Genomic DNA, 19,067 nt, shown 5'->3' with positions numbered 1-19,067 from the left:
GTGCAGTCTCTGCACTCATGATCCTCTAACACTGTTCACTTCTACATGGCCTCCGTCTGGTTCTTTGTGTGTGTTATTCTCAAGAGAATTCACACTTCTAGAGAGGAGAAATGTTCTAGTAGTCTGCTAAATTTTTTTTTTCTTTTTACAGCCACACCTGCAGTATATGTAAACTGGAGCTGCAGGTGCCGGCCTAGGCCCCAGCCCCAGCAATGCAGGATCCTAGCAGCATCTGTGAACTATGCCGTGGCTTGCGGTAACACCAGACCCTCAACTCACTGAGCAGGCCAGGGATTGAACCCACATCCTCATGGACACTATATGGGGCCATTGAGCCACAACGAGAACTTCTGTTCTCTAAAGAATTTAAGCTCAGTACCACACACAAAAAAGACACTCAGTAAACTGTGATCCAATTAATCACAAAGTGTTCTTAAATATTTAAATTAGGCCTGGCAGAATTTGATCACATTAACAAACGAATTCAATTTAGATTGAGAATAATAACAAACTATTTCAGAAAAACGCTGAAATGTAAAAAGTCTTACCGCAGACTCGGCTCGGATGCCGTGTTGCTGTGGCTCTGGCATAGCTGGTGGCTACAGCTCTGATTAGACCCCTAGCCTGGGAACCTCCATATGCCGCGGCAGTGGCCCAAGAAATGGCAAAAAAGACAAAAAAAAAAAAAAAAAAAAAAAAGTTTGGAGTTCCCATGGTGGCGCAGTGGTTAATGAATCCGACTAGGAACCATGAGGTTGCGGGTTCGGTCCCTGCCCTTGCTCAGTGGGTTAACGATCCGGCGTTGCCGTGAGCTGTGGTGTAGGTTGCAGACGCGGCTCGGATCCCGCCTTGCTGTGGCTCTGGCGTAGGCCGGTGGCTATGGCTCCGATTCGACCCCTAGCCTGGGAACCTCCATATGCCGCGGGAGCGGCCCAAGAAATAGCAACAACAACAACAACAACAAAAGACAAAAGACAAAAAAAAAAAAAAAAAAAAAAAAGTCTTACCAATGCAAACATCAATCTTTCCTTTAATTGCAGCTTCATGGAGAGGAGTATAATTCCAATTATCCCGAGCATTTGGGTCTGCACCATGTCGCAAAAGGAGATTGACTACTTCAGCATGACCGAAAGAACATGCGTTATGAAGAGGAATAAGCCCCCCATCATCACGTGCTTGGACATTTGCACCATTCTGAAGCAAATATTCAACTACATCTTTCCGTCCAAAACCTAGAAGAAAATGAATTATCCATATTTAAGTTCTCCAGAGAAAATACATCAAATTCGAATCACTAAGTACAAGTTATGCAAAAATAGTAGCAGATTCACTAACTCAAGAATTCACTGGTGAAAAGGTGAAATATATCACTAGCTAATCTTAATGGGAAAACCAAAGGGTCTCTCCAGAATCCCTTTTCCATATCTCATAACATGTTTCTATTAAACTGGGAGACTGTAAGATAGCAGCAGAAAAGTTTATATTTGTCTATGTAGTGAAGATAGAGGCAAAGTATGAAATCAGGTGTCTTCAAAGAAGCCCTTACTTTGCCACTTTGCACAACACAAGCAACTTCTTCCTAGGTAGGAAGCCTCTTTTAGAAACCCATGTCCCATAGTTCTGCTGCAACTGGCTCCATTAAAAAAAAAAAAAAAAAAAAAAAAGTCTGATAACTCATTTATACTGCTTCACAAATTCAGTATGAGAGTTTTAATCTCATACCATTCCCACACAATAGCACCTAAAATCTTTTTACAGTTAACTGTGAAAAGAAAAGGACTTCAGGCATATGTTAAAGCAGATGGGGAGGTAAGTATATGTGTGTATTGGGACAGAGAGAGAGAAGACCTCACTCATGTGAAATTTGACCAAAATATTCTTAAAATCACCAGGCCTGAATGTAGTCCTAAGAAAGACCAGAGTGGAGCTGAATCAGAAAGCAGTGAGTGACATACAGTCTTTCCAAGGTGTATGTCTGGCGCTGGTCTGGTTGCAGCTGAGGGAACAGTTAGATGATTCAAGAGATTAACTGGATTCTTTATTTCATCTAAATATTTCTAGGCTCTATAACATAGAGATGAGTATCTTTGATTCTCTCTATCCTCCAAGAGCTTACAATTTAAGATGTAGAGAAACATTAAGAACCAATAATTTCAATATACATAACTGTCATAAAAGAGGTATACATAAAATGCCACTAGAGTTCAAAGACATGAATACCTAAACTAGCAGAAAGCAGAGACTAGGAAGGAACATCCCAGAAAAGATTCCAGTGATAACATCTAGGCTGAAGGCTTACAGAAAAATTAAGGGGTCGTTAGAATGAACAGAGAGGAGAGGAGAGGTGGAGAATGGGAAAAAGCTAAGCAAGGGAAGATCATAAGTAGAAGAAACAAAATGTAAACAGGCATGGATGCATGAAAGAGCAAAATCATTCACAACAGTCAGCACACAGATTTAAGCAGAAGCCAGATGAAGAAACTTACATGTCACACTAAGGTGGCGTCTTGACTTTATCCTACAGACTAGAGTTTTTTAAGCTGCTTCCAGGCAACAGATTTTAATGAAATCTTTATTGGGGGGGGGGGTGCTTTCAAAAAATTGAGATCTAACTGAAATATAAGGTTATATTTAGTTTCAGGTTTTGCTATGTGTGCAACAGGGACACAATAAATTTGGTTAGCATCTATCACCACACAGTTACAATTTTTTAAACTTGTGATGAGAACTTTTTAGATAGACTCTCTTAGCAACTTTCAAATATATAATTCAGTATTATTAACTATAGCCACCATGCTGTACATTATATCCCCAGGACTTATTTTATAAGAAGGCATTCTATTTAATTAATTAATTAATTAATTAATTTTTTGCCTTTTCTAGGGCCACTCCTGTGGCATATGGAGGTTCCCAGGCTAGGGGTCTAATCGGAGCTGTAGCCACCGGCCCACACCACATCCACAGCAATGCCAGATCCAAGCAGTGTCTGCAACCCACACCACAGCTCACGGCAATGCCAGATCATTAACCCACTGAGCAAGGCCGGGGATTGAACCTGCAACCTCATGGTTCCTAGTTGGATTTGTTAACCACTGCGCCATGACAGGAACTCCATAAGGAATTCTATTTAAAGGAAATTTGTATCTTATGACCATCTTCACTCATTGTGCCCATCCCCCCCACCTCTGGCAATCACCAGTCTGTTCTCTGTATCTGTGTGTTTGGATTTTTTGTTTTATTTTGTTAAGATTTCACACCTAAGTGAGATCTTGGAGTTTGTTGATCTCTGGCTAACTTATTTCACATAGCATAATGCCCTCAAAGTCCACTCACGTTTCCACAAATGGCAAGATTTCATTCTTTTTTATGGCTGAATTATATTCCATTATGTATATACACTACGTTTTCTTTATCCATACACCCCTCGATAAACACTTCGGTTTTTTCCATGTCTTGGCTATTGTAAATAATGCTGCAATGGTACTACCTCCAACAGCCATATGAAAGCAACCTAAATATCCATCAACAGGTAGACAAAGAAGATGTGGTGTGCCTTTCCATCTGGCGGCAGCCATCAAGTAAGCTGAAATGGGCGCATACAAGTACATCCAAGAGCTATGGAGGAAGAAGCAGTCTGACATAATGTGCTTTCTCCTCCAGGTACGCTGCTGGCAGTACCACCAGCTCTCCGCCTTCCACAGGGCACCCTGCCCCACCCGGCCCGACAGAGCAAGTAGGCTGGGGTACAAGGCCAAGGAAGGTTATGTCATATATCGGATTTGTGTGCACCGCGGTGGCCGCAAATGCCCAGTTCCTAAGGGTGCCACCAATGGCAAGCCTGTCCACCATGGTGTCAACCAGCTAAAGTTTGCTCAAAGCCTTCAGTCTGTTGCCGAGGAGCGAGCTGGACACCACTGTGGGGTTCTGAAGGTCCTGAATTCTTACTGGGTTGGTGAAGATTCTATGTACAAATTCATTGATTCCTTCCATAAAGCTGTCAGAAGAAATCCTGACACCCAGTGGATCACCAAACCAGTTCACAAGCATAGGGAGATGTGAGGGCTGAATTCTGCAGGCAGAAAGAGCCGAGGCCTCGAGAAGGGCCACAAGTTCCACCAGACTATTGGTGGTTCTGGCCATGCAGCTTGGAGAAGGCGCCAATACTCTCCAGCTCCACCATTACTGCTAATCCAAGTAATGTTTGTAAAATTCTTACCTAATAAACAATTCAGGACATTCATGTCTGCTTAGAAGTGTTTTTTAATTTGTCTGTTAAAACTAGTTGTCTGCATATTGTTTCACTGAATGCATGGTCAAATTTTCAAAGTTAAAGTACAATAATGTTTGAAGATTTTAAGTGACGGTGTATCTTGTTTCTAATAAAGGAAATGCCTTGCTTTTATTAGGGAGCTGATGTCTGTTTAAAATGCTGTTTGCAATAACAGGTGTAAAATTCTGTAAAAGAGGCAAAAACTAGCCATGCAGATTTGCTGGTGCATGTGATGAAACCTACAGCTTCACTGGGGGTGATGCAATGGTCTGCTAATTTACTTTAAAAGTGGCTGTTTTTATGGATTTGGGCAGGGACAAACTATAAATTGAATTCTTTAAAATGTAAAGGATGTCCTAATCCGTTATCATGATCATATGCAGAAAAATAATGAAAGTTGACTGAGGCCCATGTTTTTAGACTTAATCTAATCTGTTTATATAACTGCTGATTCAAAAGTGAGAAAAGTAAAAGAATGCCACCATTTTTAAGAGAAGTGAATAAACCTGTTCCAAGAGGATTCTCTTAAAATGAAATGAATCCTGGTAAACCTAAATTAAATTGCCTTGGCCTCCATGGTACCACTGAAGGTCACATAAAAGGTGGAATTTGTGGTTCAATCCCATGATTCAGATCTGTAGAATACTGCAAAGTAGTCATGGTATTTATACTGGTATATACTGAAACTGATGGAAACTGAACATTAAATGAGATGAGGGTTACTAGCCTTAAGGTTTGTAAGCTAGTAATGATAGGTAGGATTGGGAAATTGGTGTCCATGAGATACCTTTCAAGTGTGGGAGGATAGGAAAAAACTTAGATCAAAATTTTAAATGTTTTATGTATTAGTTTGTGACTATAATGAACTCTCTCTAAGCCACCTTGGGGGGGGGGAATACTGCTAAGTCTAATCAGTGGTACTGTTTTCTTTGGTAACGCCACTTTATGCAATACCATACGGCTACTGAGAAAAGTCATGTAGCTGATGTCAATAAAATTTCATGGTTTCCAGGAGTTCCTGTCGTGGTTCAGTGGTTAACAAATCTGACTAGAAACCACGAGGTTGCGGGTTCGATCCTCCCTGGCCTTGCTCAGTGGGTTAAGGATCCAGAGTTGCCGTGAGCTGTGGTGTAGGTTACAGACATGGCTCAGATCCCGTGTTGCTGTGGCTCTGGCGTAGGCTGGGGCTACAGCTCTGATTCGACCCCTAGCCTGGGAACCTCCATATGCCATGGAAGTGGCCCGAGAAATGGCAAAAAGACAAAAAGACAAAAACAAAAGAGTTCATGGTTTCCAATCTAGAAAAAAAAAAGATGGGTTGTGTGTGTGCGTGTGTGTGTATATGTATATGCCATGGAAGTGGCCCGAGAAATGGCAAAAAGACAAAAAGACAAAAGCAAAAAAGTTCATGGTTTCCAATCTAGAAAAAAAAAAAAGATGGGTTGTGTGTGTGCGTGTGTACACACGCATACACATACACACAGTGGAATACTACGCAGCCATAAAAAAGAATGAAATAGGAGTTCCTGTCATGGCTCAGCAGAAACAAATCTGATTAGCATTCATGAGGACACAGGTTCCATCCCTGGCCTCACTTAGCGGGTTAAAGGATCTAGCATTACCATGAGCTGTGGTATATGTCATAGATGAGGCTTGGATCCTGTGTTGTTATGGTGTAGGCTAGAGGCTACAGCTCAGATTTGACCACTCGCCTGGGAACCTCCATATGCCACAGGTGCAGCACTCAAAAGACCAAAAAAAAAAAAAAAAAAAAAAAAAAGAATGACATAACGCCATTTGCAACAATACGGACGGACCTAGAGATTATCATACTAAGTGAAATCAGTCAAAGACAATTATCATATGATATCACTAACATGTGGAAACTAAAATATGTTATAGATGAACTTATTACAAAACAGAAACAGACTCACAGACATGAAAACAAACTTACGGTTACCGAAGGGGAAAAGTGGGGATAAGTTAGGAGTTTGGGACTAGCAAATACAAACTACTATATATAAAACTGATAAACAAGAAAGTCCTACTGTATAGCACAGGGAACTATATTAGATATTTTGTAATAAACTATAATGAAAAAGAATACATGCACACATAAAACTGAATTACTTTGCTATACACCAGAAACACTGTAAATGAACTATACTTCAATTAAAAAAAGAAAGAAAGAATGCTGTGATGAACATAGCGGTGCATAAGATCTTTTTGAGTGAGCATTTCCTAACGAAATCTTATATAAAATTCCAACATATGTCCTGTTCACTGCAAAAATACCCAATGCCTGGTACACAGCTGGCACTCATAGAGCTGTAAATTAACTGAATTCAATTTAAAACAGTACTATTTAGGCTGAATTCTCCTTCTCCTTCACAAAGACCCAAAGGGAATTATCCCTCTATTCCAGATGTAACCTTTAGAATGGGTATGAAAAATACTGAAGGACAAGCAAATACTTAGACACACACACACACACACACACATATTCTGTTCTGCATCTTCCTTAAACAAAACAAAACCCTAGTAACATCCTAGAAATCAACTATCAGCACATATTTTATTGATTTCAAGTATCACAATTTCACTAGTTCTTTTAGTTCCTTCCCCATGAGTAGTCAGGTTGTTTCTAATCTTTTGCTACTACACACAATGTTGCCAGGAATAACTAAGGAGAAAAGAGAAAACTGACACTATCTGGTGACTTCTTTAATTTAGGGAAACTAGATAAGGTATGGAGGAGGACTATCAGATACAAAGTAAAACAGGATGTTTTGGGAGATAAGATTGTTTTTGGAAATGACCAGCCTGAGGAACAAATGCCCAGTAAGTAGAAGGTTCTGTGGATTTTGAACAAAGGAAATTAGTCTAAACTAGAGGCTGACATTCTGAAGTCACCACCACAAGAATGGTGTCTGAAGCCATGTGTGAAAAATGAATGAAATTGACTAGAGAGCACTAGTTTTCTGTTTTGTTGAAATAAGTGTACTGTTATCAAAGATCAATCCTAGCTTGCACGGCAGTACCCTGTCTTATTCTCAAGGTCTTCGCTCTTTCCCCATCAATCTCCACCAGATCATTCCTAATAGTATGTAAACATATTCTATATCTTCCATTTTATTAAAAATATTCTTCCTGAATTCACCCATTCCTCTGCTCCCTGAATATTCAAACCTCTAAGGATTGTCATCAATTCTCTATTTCCAAAATTCAGTGTTGTTTCTTCCGTACAACTGCTTTCATCAAGGTCACCTACAATCTCCACGTTGCCAAACCTAAAGGACATATGTCTGTCCCCATCTGACTAGGCCTCTTAGCAACACTGGATGGCTACTACCTCCTCTGCAAAATATCTTCTCCAGAGTTTCCACACTACTGGTTTTTCTTGTCTCCTCCATTCACTTCCTAAGCAATAAAGGAACATCAACTATGTAATGGACACTTTTCTGGGTGCCTGGGACATACTACTGTACAAAGCAGACCAAATCTCTGCCTTTGAGGAACTTCTATGGAGGTAGGGGAGATGAACAATAAATGCACAAAATAAGTATATCAGGAGGTAATTAGAAAAAGAATAGACTAAGAAGTCATAAGGGTGAGTAAAGTGGGGGGGTCATAAAGTGGACTAGGGAGATCACCATAGGCCTTTTAGAGATGGTGACATTTGATTAAAGACGTGAAAGCAAGTAAGCCTTATTGACCAGAAATAAGAAGGCCCAGAGTGACTGGAACTGAGAGAGAAAGGGTAGCATGGTGGGAGATGAGGTTAGAAGAAATGAGAAACAGCTAGAAAGACTTGAGGATGGCTCTAAGAACTCTGGCTTTTTTACTGTCAGGAAAATGGAGAGTCACTGTAGAGTTTTGAGCTGGTCAATTACATAATATGACTTACATTTGAAAAGTACCCTTTGGCTGTTGCTTTGAGACTAGTTTTAAGGGGGTTCAGGTAGTAGATGAGAGATTATGGTGGTTTAGACCATTATATGGTAGCACTTGTCAGAATATTAAGTGGCTCTCTGAAGGTAAAGCCAGCACAGTTTGCTCACAGACTGGATGTGGGGTGAGGAGGTAAGAGAGGGGAGGGGCAAGAGAGGAGTCATGGATGACTCCAAGTCTTCCGAACTAACAAATGGAGTGGTGAAGTTGGTATCAACTCAGATGGGGAAGGCTGTAGACAAAATAGGTTCATGGCAGAAGACGAATTCAAGTTTTGGACATGTCCTATCTCTGTGGGGATTTCTTGCTTATTTCATGTAATTTTTAAATGCAAGAATTCCTCAAGATTCAGTTCTCGGAGTTCCCGTCATGGCTCAGTGGTTAACAAATCTGACTAGGAACCATGAGGTTGCAGGTTCGATCCCTGGCCTTGCTCAGTGGGTTAAGGATCCGGCATTGCCGTGAGCTGTGGTTGTAGACACGGCTCGCATCCCACATTGCTGTGGCTCTGGCATAGGCCGGTGGCTACAGCTCTGATTCAACCCCTAGCCTGGGAACCTCCATATGCGATGGGAGCGGCCCAAGAAATGGCAAAAAGACAAAAAAAAAAAAAAAAAAAAAAGATTTAGTTCTCTACCCTCTTCTCCCCTCTTAAGATTATCTCATCTTTTCCTATGACTTTAAGTACTACCTAGATACCATCTAGATACACAACCTGCAAATTTAAATCTCCAGTCTAGACTTTTCACCTGAATTCCAAACTGTTTACTGGACATTATCTCCACCTTATATTTCAAAGGCATCTCAGATTCAACATGTTCCTACCTTCTCTTCATTTCCACTGACGCTGTCCCAACCTAACCACCCTTGTCTCTAGCCTGAACTATTGCAAAAGTTTTCTAACTGGCTTCTCATTTCTACTCTGTCCCAAGTAATCTTTTAAAAACAACCACATCAGGAGTTCCTGTTGTGGCTCAGTGGTTAACAAATCTGACTAGGAACCATGAGGTTGTGGGTTCGATCCCTGGCCTTGCTCAGTAGGTTAAGGATCTGGTGGTGCCGTGAGCTGTGGTGTGGGTCACAGATGTGGCTCGGATCCCACGTTGCTGTGGCTGTGGTGTAGGCGGGTGGCTACAGCTCCAGTTGGACCCCTAGCCTGGGAACCTCCATATGCCATGGGAAGCGGCCCTAGAAAAGGCAAAAAGACAAAAATAAATAAGCAAATAAAAACAATCACATCATAGTCCTGTTTAAAATAATTCATGGGCTTTTTCCACTGATGTTCTTTGAATAAAATTTAATCACACTAGTATGGCCTACAAGGCCTGCTACATGAACTGGCCATTATCTACTTTACAAAATTTGTTTCATATCACTCTTTCCTTTCTGAGCTACCATCCAGCTTTCTTTCAGTTAAGGATGCCAACATGACTTCAGTGGTACATGTCACCTGTCTGCTTGGACTGCTTCTCCCTTGCCCTTTGCTTCCTTATTTCTACTCATTATCAAATTTGTTTAAATGTCTCCACCTTAAGGAGGCCATCCCTGATGATCCTATTTAAAGCAGTCCATTCTGCACACCCACACATTCAATTCAGCTGGTTTCCCCCTCTCCTCCACTAGAATGTAAGTTCCAGGAAAAAAAACAAAAACAAAAAAACCCCACAGGGATTGTCTTTGTTATCCATAGCAGCATCCCTCGGCACTTATTAAAATCTGTAATTACTGTTCAGTAGCTATCTCCTGAACTTTTTTAAGTTCCATAAAGAGTTGGACCAATGTCTATCTTAGTTCATCATTACTTCCCCAATGTCCTTCACACTGTGGGCTACACGGCAATTTGCTGAATACATTATGGTATGAGAAAAGGAGACTGAGAAGTAAAACTAAGAATGGTACTGCAGAAGCCAAGAGGGAAAATTTCAAGGAGGGAAAGGCCAAATCTGCTGCCACTACGCTCTGACTCGAACCTTCCTTATCACAGCCTGGGAACTGTTGATCACACTGCCCTCCCCAAGTGAGCCACCCACAGCTGCCCCGATCAGTGGTTCTGACATCTCAGTCATTCAGCACCCATCTTGAAGAAATGCTTTCAGAAAAGACTTAAGTTGGAGATCAAGAGAAAAGGAATCAGAATAAAGAAAAATTAGTAAAGGTACCTCTTCCTTTGGAAAGTTACTTCATGTACCCAAGCACTTTGAGAAGGATCATTATTTCTTCAGTAGAAATCAACACATTTGAAGTAATCAAAGTGGTGACTTACAGAGTAACTTCCCAAAAAAGGAGTGTGAAGTTGGCACAGAAATAGCTGGAGTAGGAGTTCCTATTGTGGCACAGTGGTGATGAACCTGACTAGTATCCATGAGGATTTGGGTTCGACCCCTAGCTTTCCTTGAGGGGTTAGGGATCTGGCATTGCCATAAGCTGTGGTGCAGGTTGCAGATGTGGCTCGTTTCTGGTGTGGCTGTGGTTGTGGCTTAGGCTGGCAGCTGCAGCTCCGATTTGACCCCTAGCCGGGGAACTTCCATATGCCGCTGGTGCAGTTCTAAAAAGACAAGACAAGACAAGAAATAGCTGGAGTTTAACATCTAGTTGTTATAAGAGATAGTGTCAAATTAGGAAGATATCTGTCCCAAAGATCAGTGATCACCCTGAAAAAAGGTCCACAGTAGTGTTTTGTTAAAATATCACTGGGAAGTTGTGGTTCAGTGGGTTAAGAGCCTTGCATAGTATCCATGAGGATGTGGGTTTGATCCCTGGCCTTGCTTTGGGTTAAGGATCTGGTGTTGCCGTAAGCTACAGCATAGGTAGCAGATACAGCTTGGAACCCGCATTACTATGGCCAAGGCATAGGCCAGCAGCTGTAGCTCCAATTCAACCCCTGGCCCAGGAACCTCCATATGCTGCAAGTGTGGCCCAAGAAAGAAAGAAAGAGAAAGAAAGGAAGAAAGAAAGAAAGAAAGAAAGAGAGAGAGAGAGAGAAAAGAATCATTGGGAAGAGACAGTTGCTTCAAGCCAGAGTTAGAATCAATACTGATGTGTATGATGAAACACTGAAATTGAAGTTTTAGCTTAGGAAATGATATGGTTAGAAAAGGTTAAGATGATTTCATCTATATAGTTACTAACAGTCCAAGACACAGATGACTTCTACCTCAGAAACTATCAACATGATTCTCTAGCCATTACGATGTCTAAAACCCATCAGGAAACTGGCATGTTTTCCAAGTCACAGTGTAAGGACTACAATATGTGTCAGAGGTCATGCTGCTATCCTAAGAGTAGATAAAGAGTCTGAGATTTTTAATGTTTGAAGCCACTTCTTGACATGAAAGAGCATTATTTAGAGAGGTCAGTAGGCATTTATTCCAGCCTTTAAAATCTACTTTGGAAGTTTGGTGAAACCTTTAGATTTAAGTGGCTTCCCAAACTGAGGCCAATCCCTAATGAAACCCCCATTCTTTTTTTTTTTTGCTTTTTAGGGCCACCCCTGAGGCATATGGAGGTTTCCAGGCTTTCAATAGAAGATAAAGCTACCGGCCTACACCACAGCCACAGCAATGCCAGATGTGAGCCACATTTGCAACCTACACCACAGCTCATGGCAACGCCAGATCCTTAACCCACTGAGCGGGGCCAGGGATGGAACCGAAACCTCATGGTTCCTACTCGTATTTGTTTCCACTTCACCATGATGGGAACCCCTGAAATCCCCATTCTTATGATCTCAAGAATAGTTCAAAGCACTTCTGTTAGGTACTTATTTCTTGGAAGAAAAAAATAGCTTTGCAAGATATATTCTGATCATGTTCTCGCTGGTCAAGTAAAACATGAATAGGCATATTCTTAGAGTAAGTGCCAATCTCCATATCCTAAGGATCTCTTTATAAAGGAATCAGAAGCCTTCAGTTAGTAGTTATGGCTGGTTTATTTTATAATTATGGAACAGCACTCATCTTTAAACAAACAAAATACTTGATGAAATGAGACAATGAATGAATCTAAAGCACTGACAGTGAAACAAAACAGGCTTATCTAGAAAATAAATTTGCTGATTAATAAACTGTGTTACTTGGAAGTTCCTGCGTGGTGCAGCAGCTTAAGGATCAGGCATTGCTGCAACTGTGATGCAGGTTCAATCCCTGGCCCACAGACCTTCCACGAGCTGAGGGTGCAGCCAAATAAATAAATAAGCTGTGTTACTTAATGTCAGGTATTGTATCTTGTTCATTTCTGCTCACTGGCCAAGGCCAGTATCTGGCACATAGGAGGACTTGATAAACACGTGTTTAGTGCATGTCTGATATTTTGTTGGAAGAGTAAGCAAATGACCCCCAAGGAAAATATGAAGTTAATAATTTGTGACAACTGGCAAAAGCAATCTATTCAATTTCTCTTTTGTCAAGTTTCATTACTATCTAGATGCCATAGTTTCTGGAACTGTCTTGCCAACCATGACTACTGTAACAGTATCATATTTTGCTGCTATACTGGAAACATACTTTTATCTGAATGGCTTCCAAAAAGTTGTAAAGCACTGGAAGTCAATACAGAGAAACCAACTTAGACTCTTAGGAAGTTTCACTGAGTGCCACCATCTCCCCTTTTTTATAGTTCAAAGGTGGAATGGGCCATTGGTGAGGCAGCTGTCCAAAATGAAATGACAGTGATGTCTTGCCAATGTAAAGGTAGCCTAGCATCAAGTAGGGCTTTGTCAGAAGGAAACGTTCAGAAACAGTAAATGTCAACAAATGCCACAAAATGAAGAAGACTCCTGAGGTCTATGAGATGGAAATAGATAATCAAGCAGCAGCCTTCAGCTTGATTTACACAGCCAGGACTCTTGTCAGATTTTTCTAAAAGATGTCATTTTAAACTTCTCATTTACTATTAACTTTAGTTTACTAAGATCCAGAAAAAAGTATCTCCGGCATATATATTTTTTTTAGAATGAGGAATACATGGAGAAGTTTTGCCTAGGTCAACTTGGGAAAGAGAGTCTGGCGAGACTTAGAAAAGGATACCAGGGCCTCTGGAGTGATGGCATTCTGACAATATGGATGTGGCAGTATTGAAACAAGTACTCCAAACTGGTTGTTACTGAAATCACTGCCTACCGCTAAATCCAGCAAGGGCTGAGGAAAAAGGTGTAGCTTAAGTCTTGATAATATACTAAGAGATCTGACAAGTCAAAAAGAAAAAATTGTGAATTCCTAAATAGACTGGTCTTTATTTGATATTGGGGTTTTCTACTGATATAGGATTTAATTATCCCCAAAACAAAAACCAATCCTGGAAACAGGAGTCTCTAATTTTTGTCCTAGGTAAAAAATATTGGTACATTTTGTACATCTCCCATAATTATGACGTTGGCCTACAGACAAAAGAAGGAAATGCTTTTGAAACATTATTGGGTACCTCAGTAGCACCACTCTGGAAAAGGATATCAATGATAATCACAAAAGTTATAACACCTTTGGTAGCTCAGTTGTTAAAATCTTCAACTGGAGGAATCATGCCACTTTCTTACACCAGTCAGATTCTGACGCATTGGTCCAATGGCCTACATTTTAGAGAAATCATTTCTACAACATCTCTCTCTCTCTCTTTTTTGGTGTGTGTGTGGGTATGTCTTTTTAGGGCCACACCCACAGCATATGGAAGTTCCCAGACTAGGGGTCAAATCGGAGCTGCAGCTGCCAGCCTACACCATAGCCACAGCCACCGCGGGATCTGAGCCATGTCTGCGGCCCACCCCATGGCTCACAGCCAACGCCAGATCCTTAACCCAATGAGCGAGGCCAGGGATCAAACCTGCATCCTCATGCATATTAACTGGATTCTCAACCCACTGAGCCACAACAGGAACTCCCTACAACATCTCTGAAAGATGCCAATCCAGCCACTGTTGGAGATTTCCAGGTAATTCCATGGTTGAGCAGATTAAAGGCAGTCTGACTTCTCGTAACCTTTCACCTATTAGCCCTAGTTTTGACTGCCAAGCCCACACAAGTGGTATCCACTCACTTTTCTACCTATCTTACATACATGTGAAGACAGCAACACTGTTTAACTTTAGTCTTCTTTCATCTCGAGAATAAGCAGCTCTAGTTTTCAAATCAGCTGCTTGTATAATAAATTCCAGATGCTTAGTAATCAAAATTAAGTTTGACTAGTCCAAAGTTCATGGCAGAGTAGCATACTACAAATACAGAACAGTAACAAAACATACTACATATACAAAAGAAGTATTACCTTGTTTCACTAAACTCTTAACAATGCAAATCCTTTTTCAACCTGTCATTCTCCAATTTTACACACACACACACACACACACACACCATCTTTCCACCATCTCTGGACCTGAATTTCTTGAACCTAATAAATTATTTTGCCTATTTTTCTATAGAATGACACCTTTCTGCACACCCCAAAGAATATTTAAGATTCTTAAGCCAGGGCATTCTATATCCCTCACTCCTGTCCCCTTAAGTTCTAAGATTCTAAAGAATGCTCTGCATTTCTTTCTTTGGCCATGATGGACAATAAGATGACTTTCTCCTGAAGTTTCCGTCCCTTTTCTTCATTTTTCAGAAATAAGTTCAGAGAAGCCATCTCCTTTACTGAACTCTGCTGTTTTCTAAGGGATTATACTGTCAAGAATTTCAGATGCTACTGCTTTTGGCAAATTGGAGCTGCAGTCTCCCCACCACCAACTTGCCTCTACAAGTTTTGTGATGTGTCGCAAAAAAATCACTCATACCCTCAGTGTGTGTGGGGGTGGGTAGGCAGGGGGCTGGTGGCAGGAGGACTGAAGAGGAAACAATTTTTCTCATAAGAAGTGACTTCTGAAAGCATGCTTATCTAAGAAATGTAATCTAATACAATAATACAAAGCACCTAATAGGAGAAAAGTTCCTGTTTATATTGATTACTTTTTTAATTATCAGAAGACCTTAACTCCTTTAGGGCTGGCAACTGATTACTCCTTTTACTGAACTTAGTATTTGTTTGTTTGTTTTTTTAGCCACCCTCATGGCATATGTAAGTTGGCAGGCAAGGTACTGAATCTGAGCCACAGCTGCTGCAACTTGGAATCCTTTAACCCACTGCTCTAGGCCAGGGATTGAACCTGCACCTCTGCAGCCACCCAAGCTGCTGCAGTCGGATTCTTAACCCACTGCACCACAGCAGAAACTTGCTGAACTAAATATTTTAGATGAAAGGACAAACCAAGTTTTTTTCTAAACTGTTATATCACAATTCATTTTCCTTGGTCTGCACAGATCTCTCATTTCTATTCCTTAGAAATCAACGCAAAAACCCCATATAAGTGATTTAAACCCCCAAAGCCCAAGGCTATCCCTCCCTGCCTCTCTTTGAGCCCACCTGTGCTTTCTCTGCACATACATTCTCTCCTAATAAATGCTTTACTTGCTTCACTAAAACCAAACTTAAAACAAAATCATGTCTAGCCTACCCCCATAAAACCTACAAATTTAATTAGCAGAAAAAAAAAAAAAAAGAAAAAGAGTTTCCCACTCCCACACTTACCCTATAATGTACAAACATAAAAAACTGCTTGGTCAGGCAGCTACGCAGTCCCACCTACACTGAGCTTCCAAAGACATGCTGCACATTAGCATGACTGATAACTCACCACCTACAAAGAGTTTATAAAATGTATTCTCCATATATTAAGAGAAAATGCAGCTGGATGTATGTACGTATTTATTTGCTGTGCCCATGGCATGTGGGAGTTCCTGGGGACAGGGATGGAACCTGCACCACAGCAATGACCCAAGCTGCAGCAGTGACAACGCTGAATCTTTAACGGCTAGGCCTCTAGGGAACTCCTTTAATTTTACTTAAAAATTAAAACAGGTTCTTTCTCATTAATCGAACTACTAACTTAAATTTATAAGACTAATTTTTTAAAAAAGTATCTATCTAGATTTAAATGCAAGGCTTTAAAGCTCAGGTTTAATGCAGGCCATCAGTAATTTTTTTATTTTGTTACTTTCATACCTTAAATTCTTTTAATTTTTTTTTTTTTTTTTTTTTTGTCTTTTTGTCTTTTTGTCTTTTCTGGGGCTGCACCTGTGGCATATGGAGGTTCCCAGGCTAGGGATCGACTCAGAGCTGTAGCCTCCGGCCTACACCACAACCACAGCAATGGCAGATCTGAGCTGCGTCTGTAACCTACACCACAGCTCAAGGCAATGACGGATCCCCAACCCACTGAGCAAGGCCAGGGATTGAACCTGCAACCTCATGGTTCCTGGTCGTATTCGTTAACCACTGAGCCACAACGGGAACTCCTATACCATAAATTCTTAATCTTTTAACCTGTATGTGGTAAATTATGATGGGTGAGTTGGTTCCTAAAATAAAATTCTCCTTTTCAGTCTGACCAAACTACATGAAATCTACATTAAAAAGTACTTTGAAATGCTGGGACAGAACTGAGGGTGGGAAGGTTGGGAGGAACAAGGTCAATCAGAAGCTAATCCATAACCTTAAACCTCCAAATATTACTATTTTCAGAGATGAACTCACTAATACAACAAATTCTTGAAAGGTAGCAACTAAGATCTTCCTTGGTTATTTTTATCCCACAGATCAAGTGAACAGAATCTAAGTAACACTACCCTTTGGATTACGTATCAGTTGGGTATGAAAGTTTGCCAAATCAGTTGTTTAAATGTTGACTACATGGACAAAAACGACAATCCAAATTAGCTGAGGAAAGGCAGCACTGATCACCAAAATTTTAGGCAAAATGGTGAAAAAGGAGATTTGATTTTAGAATTCTTCCCCATTCCCTTTCTGCTGCCTACAGTCTTGTTTCTACTTCTCCCACCAATGGCCTCCTAAATCTTCTCCCTTAAAAGGCTTCTCAGTGGGAGCCCAACAATGTCTGTGAATACGGAAATCTTTCCTTCTCTGCACATCATTCCTACTCCAAAAAACAGTGCTTTAAAACATATAGTTCTGCTTTTTCAAAAAATTATTTTAAACAAGCATGTAATACCCAAAATGAAAAACCAGGACTAACGGAAGTATGACACTCTATTCCCACTTTTAATCGTGCATGGCTCCCTTGAGGATAATCACGATCTTTCCTCAAAAAGAAAAGCATAAATGCCTTGTAGAAATGAGCTGTTTCATCTTTAATTTTTTAATTTTTCAATTAAATTTAAAAAGCTTATATTACAAAGTGAACCTAGCAAAAATTAAAATAAAGTACTTCAAACAATCTAAATCTCAGAATGAGGCGAGGCTAGTACCAATTTAAATTCTAAATCCAAGCTAGAGAACCTGCACCGTCTTTCCTCTCATTCTACTTTCCACCCTAAGTTGAGTCTGGCAGGGACTACCCAATCGCACCCAGCCTAAGTCAGATCTCAGTTCTCCCAAACTTGACTATTTCCAGTTCTAGTCTCTCTAGAAACTTGCTACCCTGATAAACTCATTAAGGGTAATGTGTCAATGGTCAATTAAGCTACTCTTCTTGAATTACACTCCTGCGTTTTATAAAAGCCTTTAAGATTGTATATCAAAGGATTGTTAAGTGTTACAGTGGAACGTGCAAGAACGATAGATTTTACAGTTAACTGGCCTTTAAAATCACAAGGTCTATTACATCTCTTACTCTGTGTGTACAAGGCCTTTCAGGTTAGTAAGACCGGAAGTTGGTACAGGTATTGTCGATACAAAACAAAACAAAGCAAAAACAAAAACAAAACTTCCAGTGAGTTCAGCACGCTCGCCCCTACTCCCCTACCCCCATTTCCTCAGTTCCCATTCGACAACATCGAGATGAATGGGACCGGGGTCCTATGGGAAAGGCCGGGGTCAGAGGAGCATTATGTCTGCTTTGGGGCCTGCGAGCCTGGGTGCGCAGGTGGGGTCTGGGGCGAGTCGAGGCGGCAATGGCCTGGGTTACCTGCGGCGAAGTGGAGCGGCGTGGACTTCCTGCCCGCCGTGTCGCGGCTGTTCACCTTCTCGGGCGTAACTAGTCTCTTGACTCGCTCCACGTCCCCGTTGCGGCACGCTTCGAACAGCTCGCGGGCGGCCGGCTCCACCGCCTCGGTCGCCGCGCCCGCGCAGGCCGCGCCCCCGCCGGCGCAGCGGCGGCCCGACATGATCCTGGCCGCCGCCGCCACCAGCAGCAGCGCCAGCAGCGGCAGCAGGAGCCCCGGCCCCGCGAGCAGGAGGGCGAGGGCCCCGGGAGGAGAGGAGCTCAGGGCCCGGGCCGCTTGACTCCCTGCTGTCACCGGGCTCGACTCAGTCCCATGGCCGCGCTGCCGCGCACCCCTCGCCCAGCCCCACGACCCCTGGCTGCCCTGAGACGGCGGAGGCACAGCGAACCCGCCGTTTGAGACACTAAGCGACGCGACGGCGGAAGCTGGCAAGGCCCCTCCTGCCAGCTCTGCTGAGCCCGGGAGCGCACGTGACGTCGTGCCGCGCGTGCGCAGTGGCGGCAGAGCGGCCGGCTGGGTTTCGGAGAGCCAGGCCGCGCGGAGGGGCTTGTGGGAAATGTGAGGCGAGAGCCTCCGGCCGCGGGAGAAGAAGGGGCTTCGTCCCACCGCCATCTTTGTGGTGGCTTTTGATGGAGTCGAACAATTCTGCTTATTGTCTCTGTTTAAAGAATGGATTTCCTGGTCTGAATTTCCTTACTGCTACAACACTGGAAAGAACTCTCGAAAGTTTTCTCTCCGATCTTACATATTATTTTGGACTTGTTATGAGGAAATGTTCCATTTTTTTCAGCTTCCACAATCACTTTCTCCTTGAGGGTTTCTTTTCTGGTTTGGTTTGTTTTTGTGCTCCCCCAACCCCC

The 19,067-nt window shown here is 41.8% G+C and overlaps 1 protein-coding gene and 1 pseudogene across 1 annotated transcript in view; one reads left to right on the top strand and one right to left on the bottom strand.

Moving 5' to 3' along the window:
* The window catches only part of TNKS2 (tankyrase 2), a 65,407-nt gene extending 46,739 nt beyond the window's left edge, over positions 1-18,668 (bottom strand). The window contains exons 1-2 of the mRNA XM_001926556.7: positions 18,171-18,668; positions 1,008-1,232 (exon numbers count right to left, since the gene is read on the bottom strand). Of these exons, the coding sequence (XP_001926591.3) occupies positions 1,008-1,232; positions 18,171-18,369 (424 nt within the window). The 5' untranslated portion in view covers positions 18,370-18,668. The remainder of the gene's footprint in view (positions 1-1,007; positions 1,233-18,170) is intronic.
* On the top strand, positions 3,206-4,371 carry LOC102161122 (annotated as a pseudogene).

Source organism: Sus scrofa, chromosome 14 (genome assembly GCF_000003025.6).
Source record: "Sus scrofa isolate TJ Tabasco breed Duroc chromosome 14, Sscrofa11.1, whole genome shotgun sequence".
NCBI lineage: Eukaryota > Metazoa > Chordata > Mammalia > Artiodactyla > Suidae > Sus > Sus scrofa.
The sequence above is the reverse complement of the archived record's forward strand: the minus strand, read 5'-3'. Positions and strand labels throughout refer to the sequence as shown.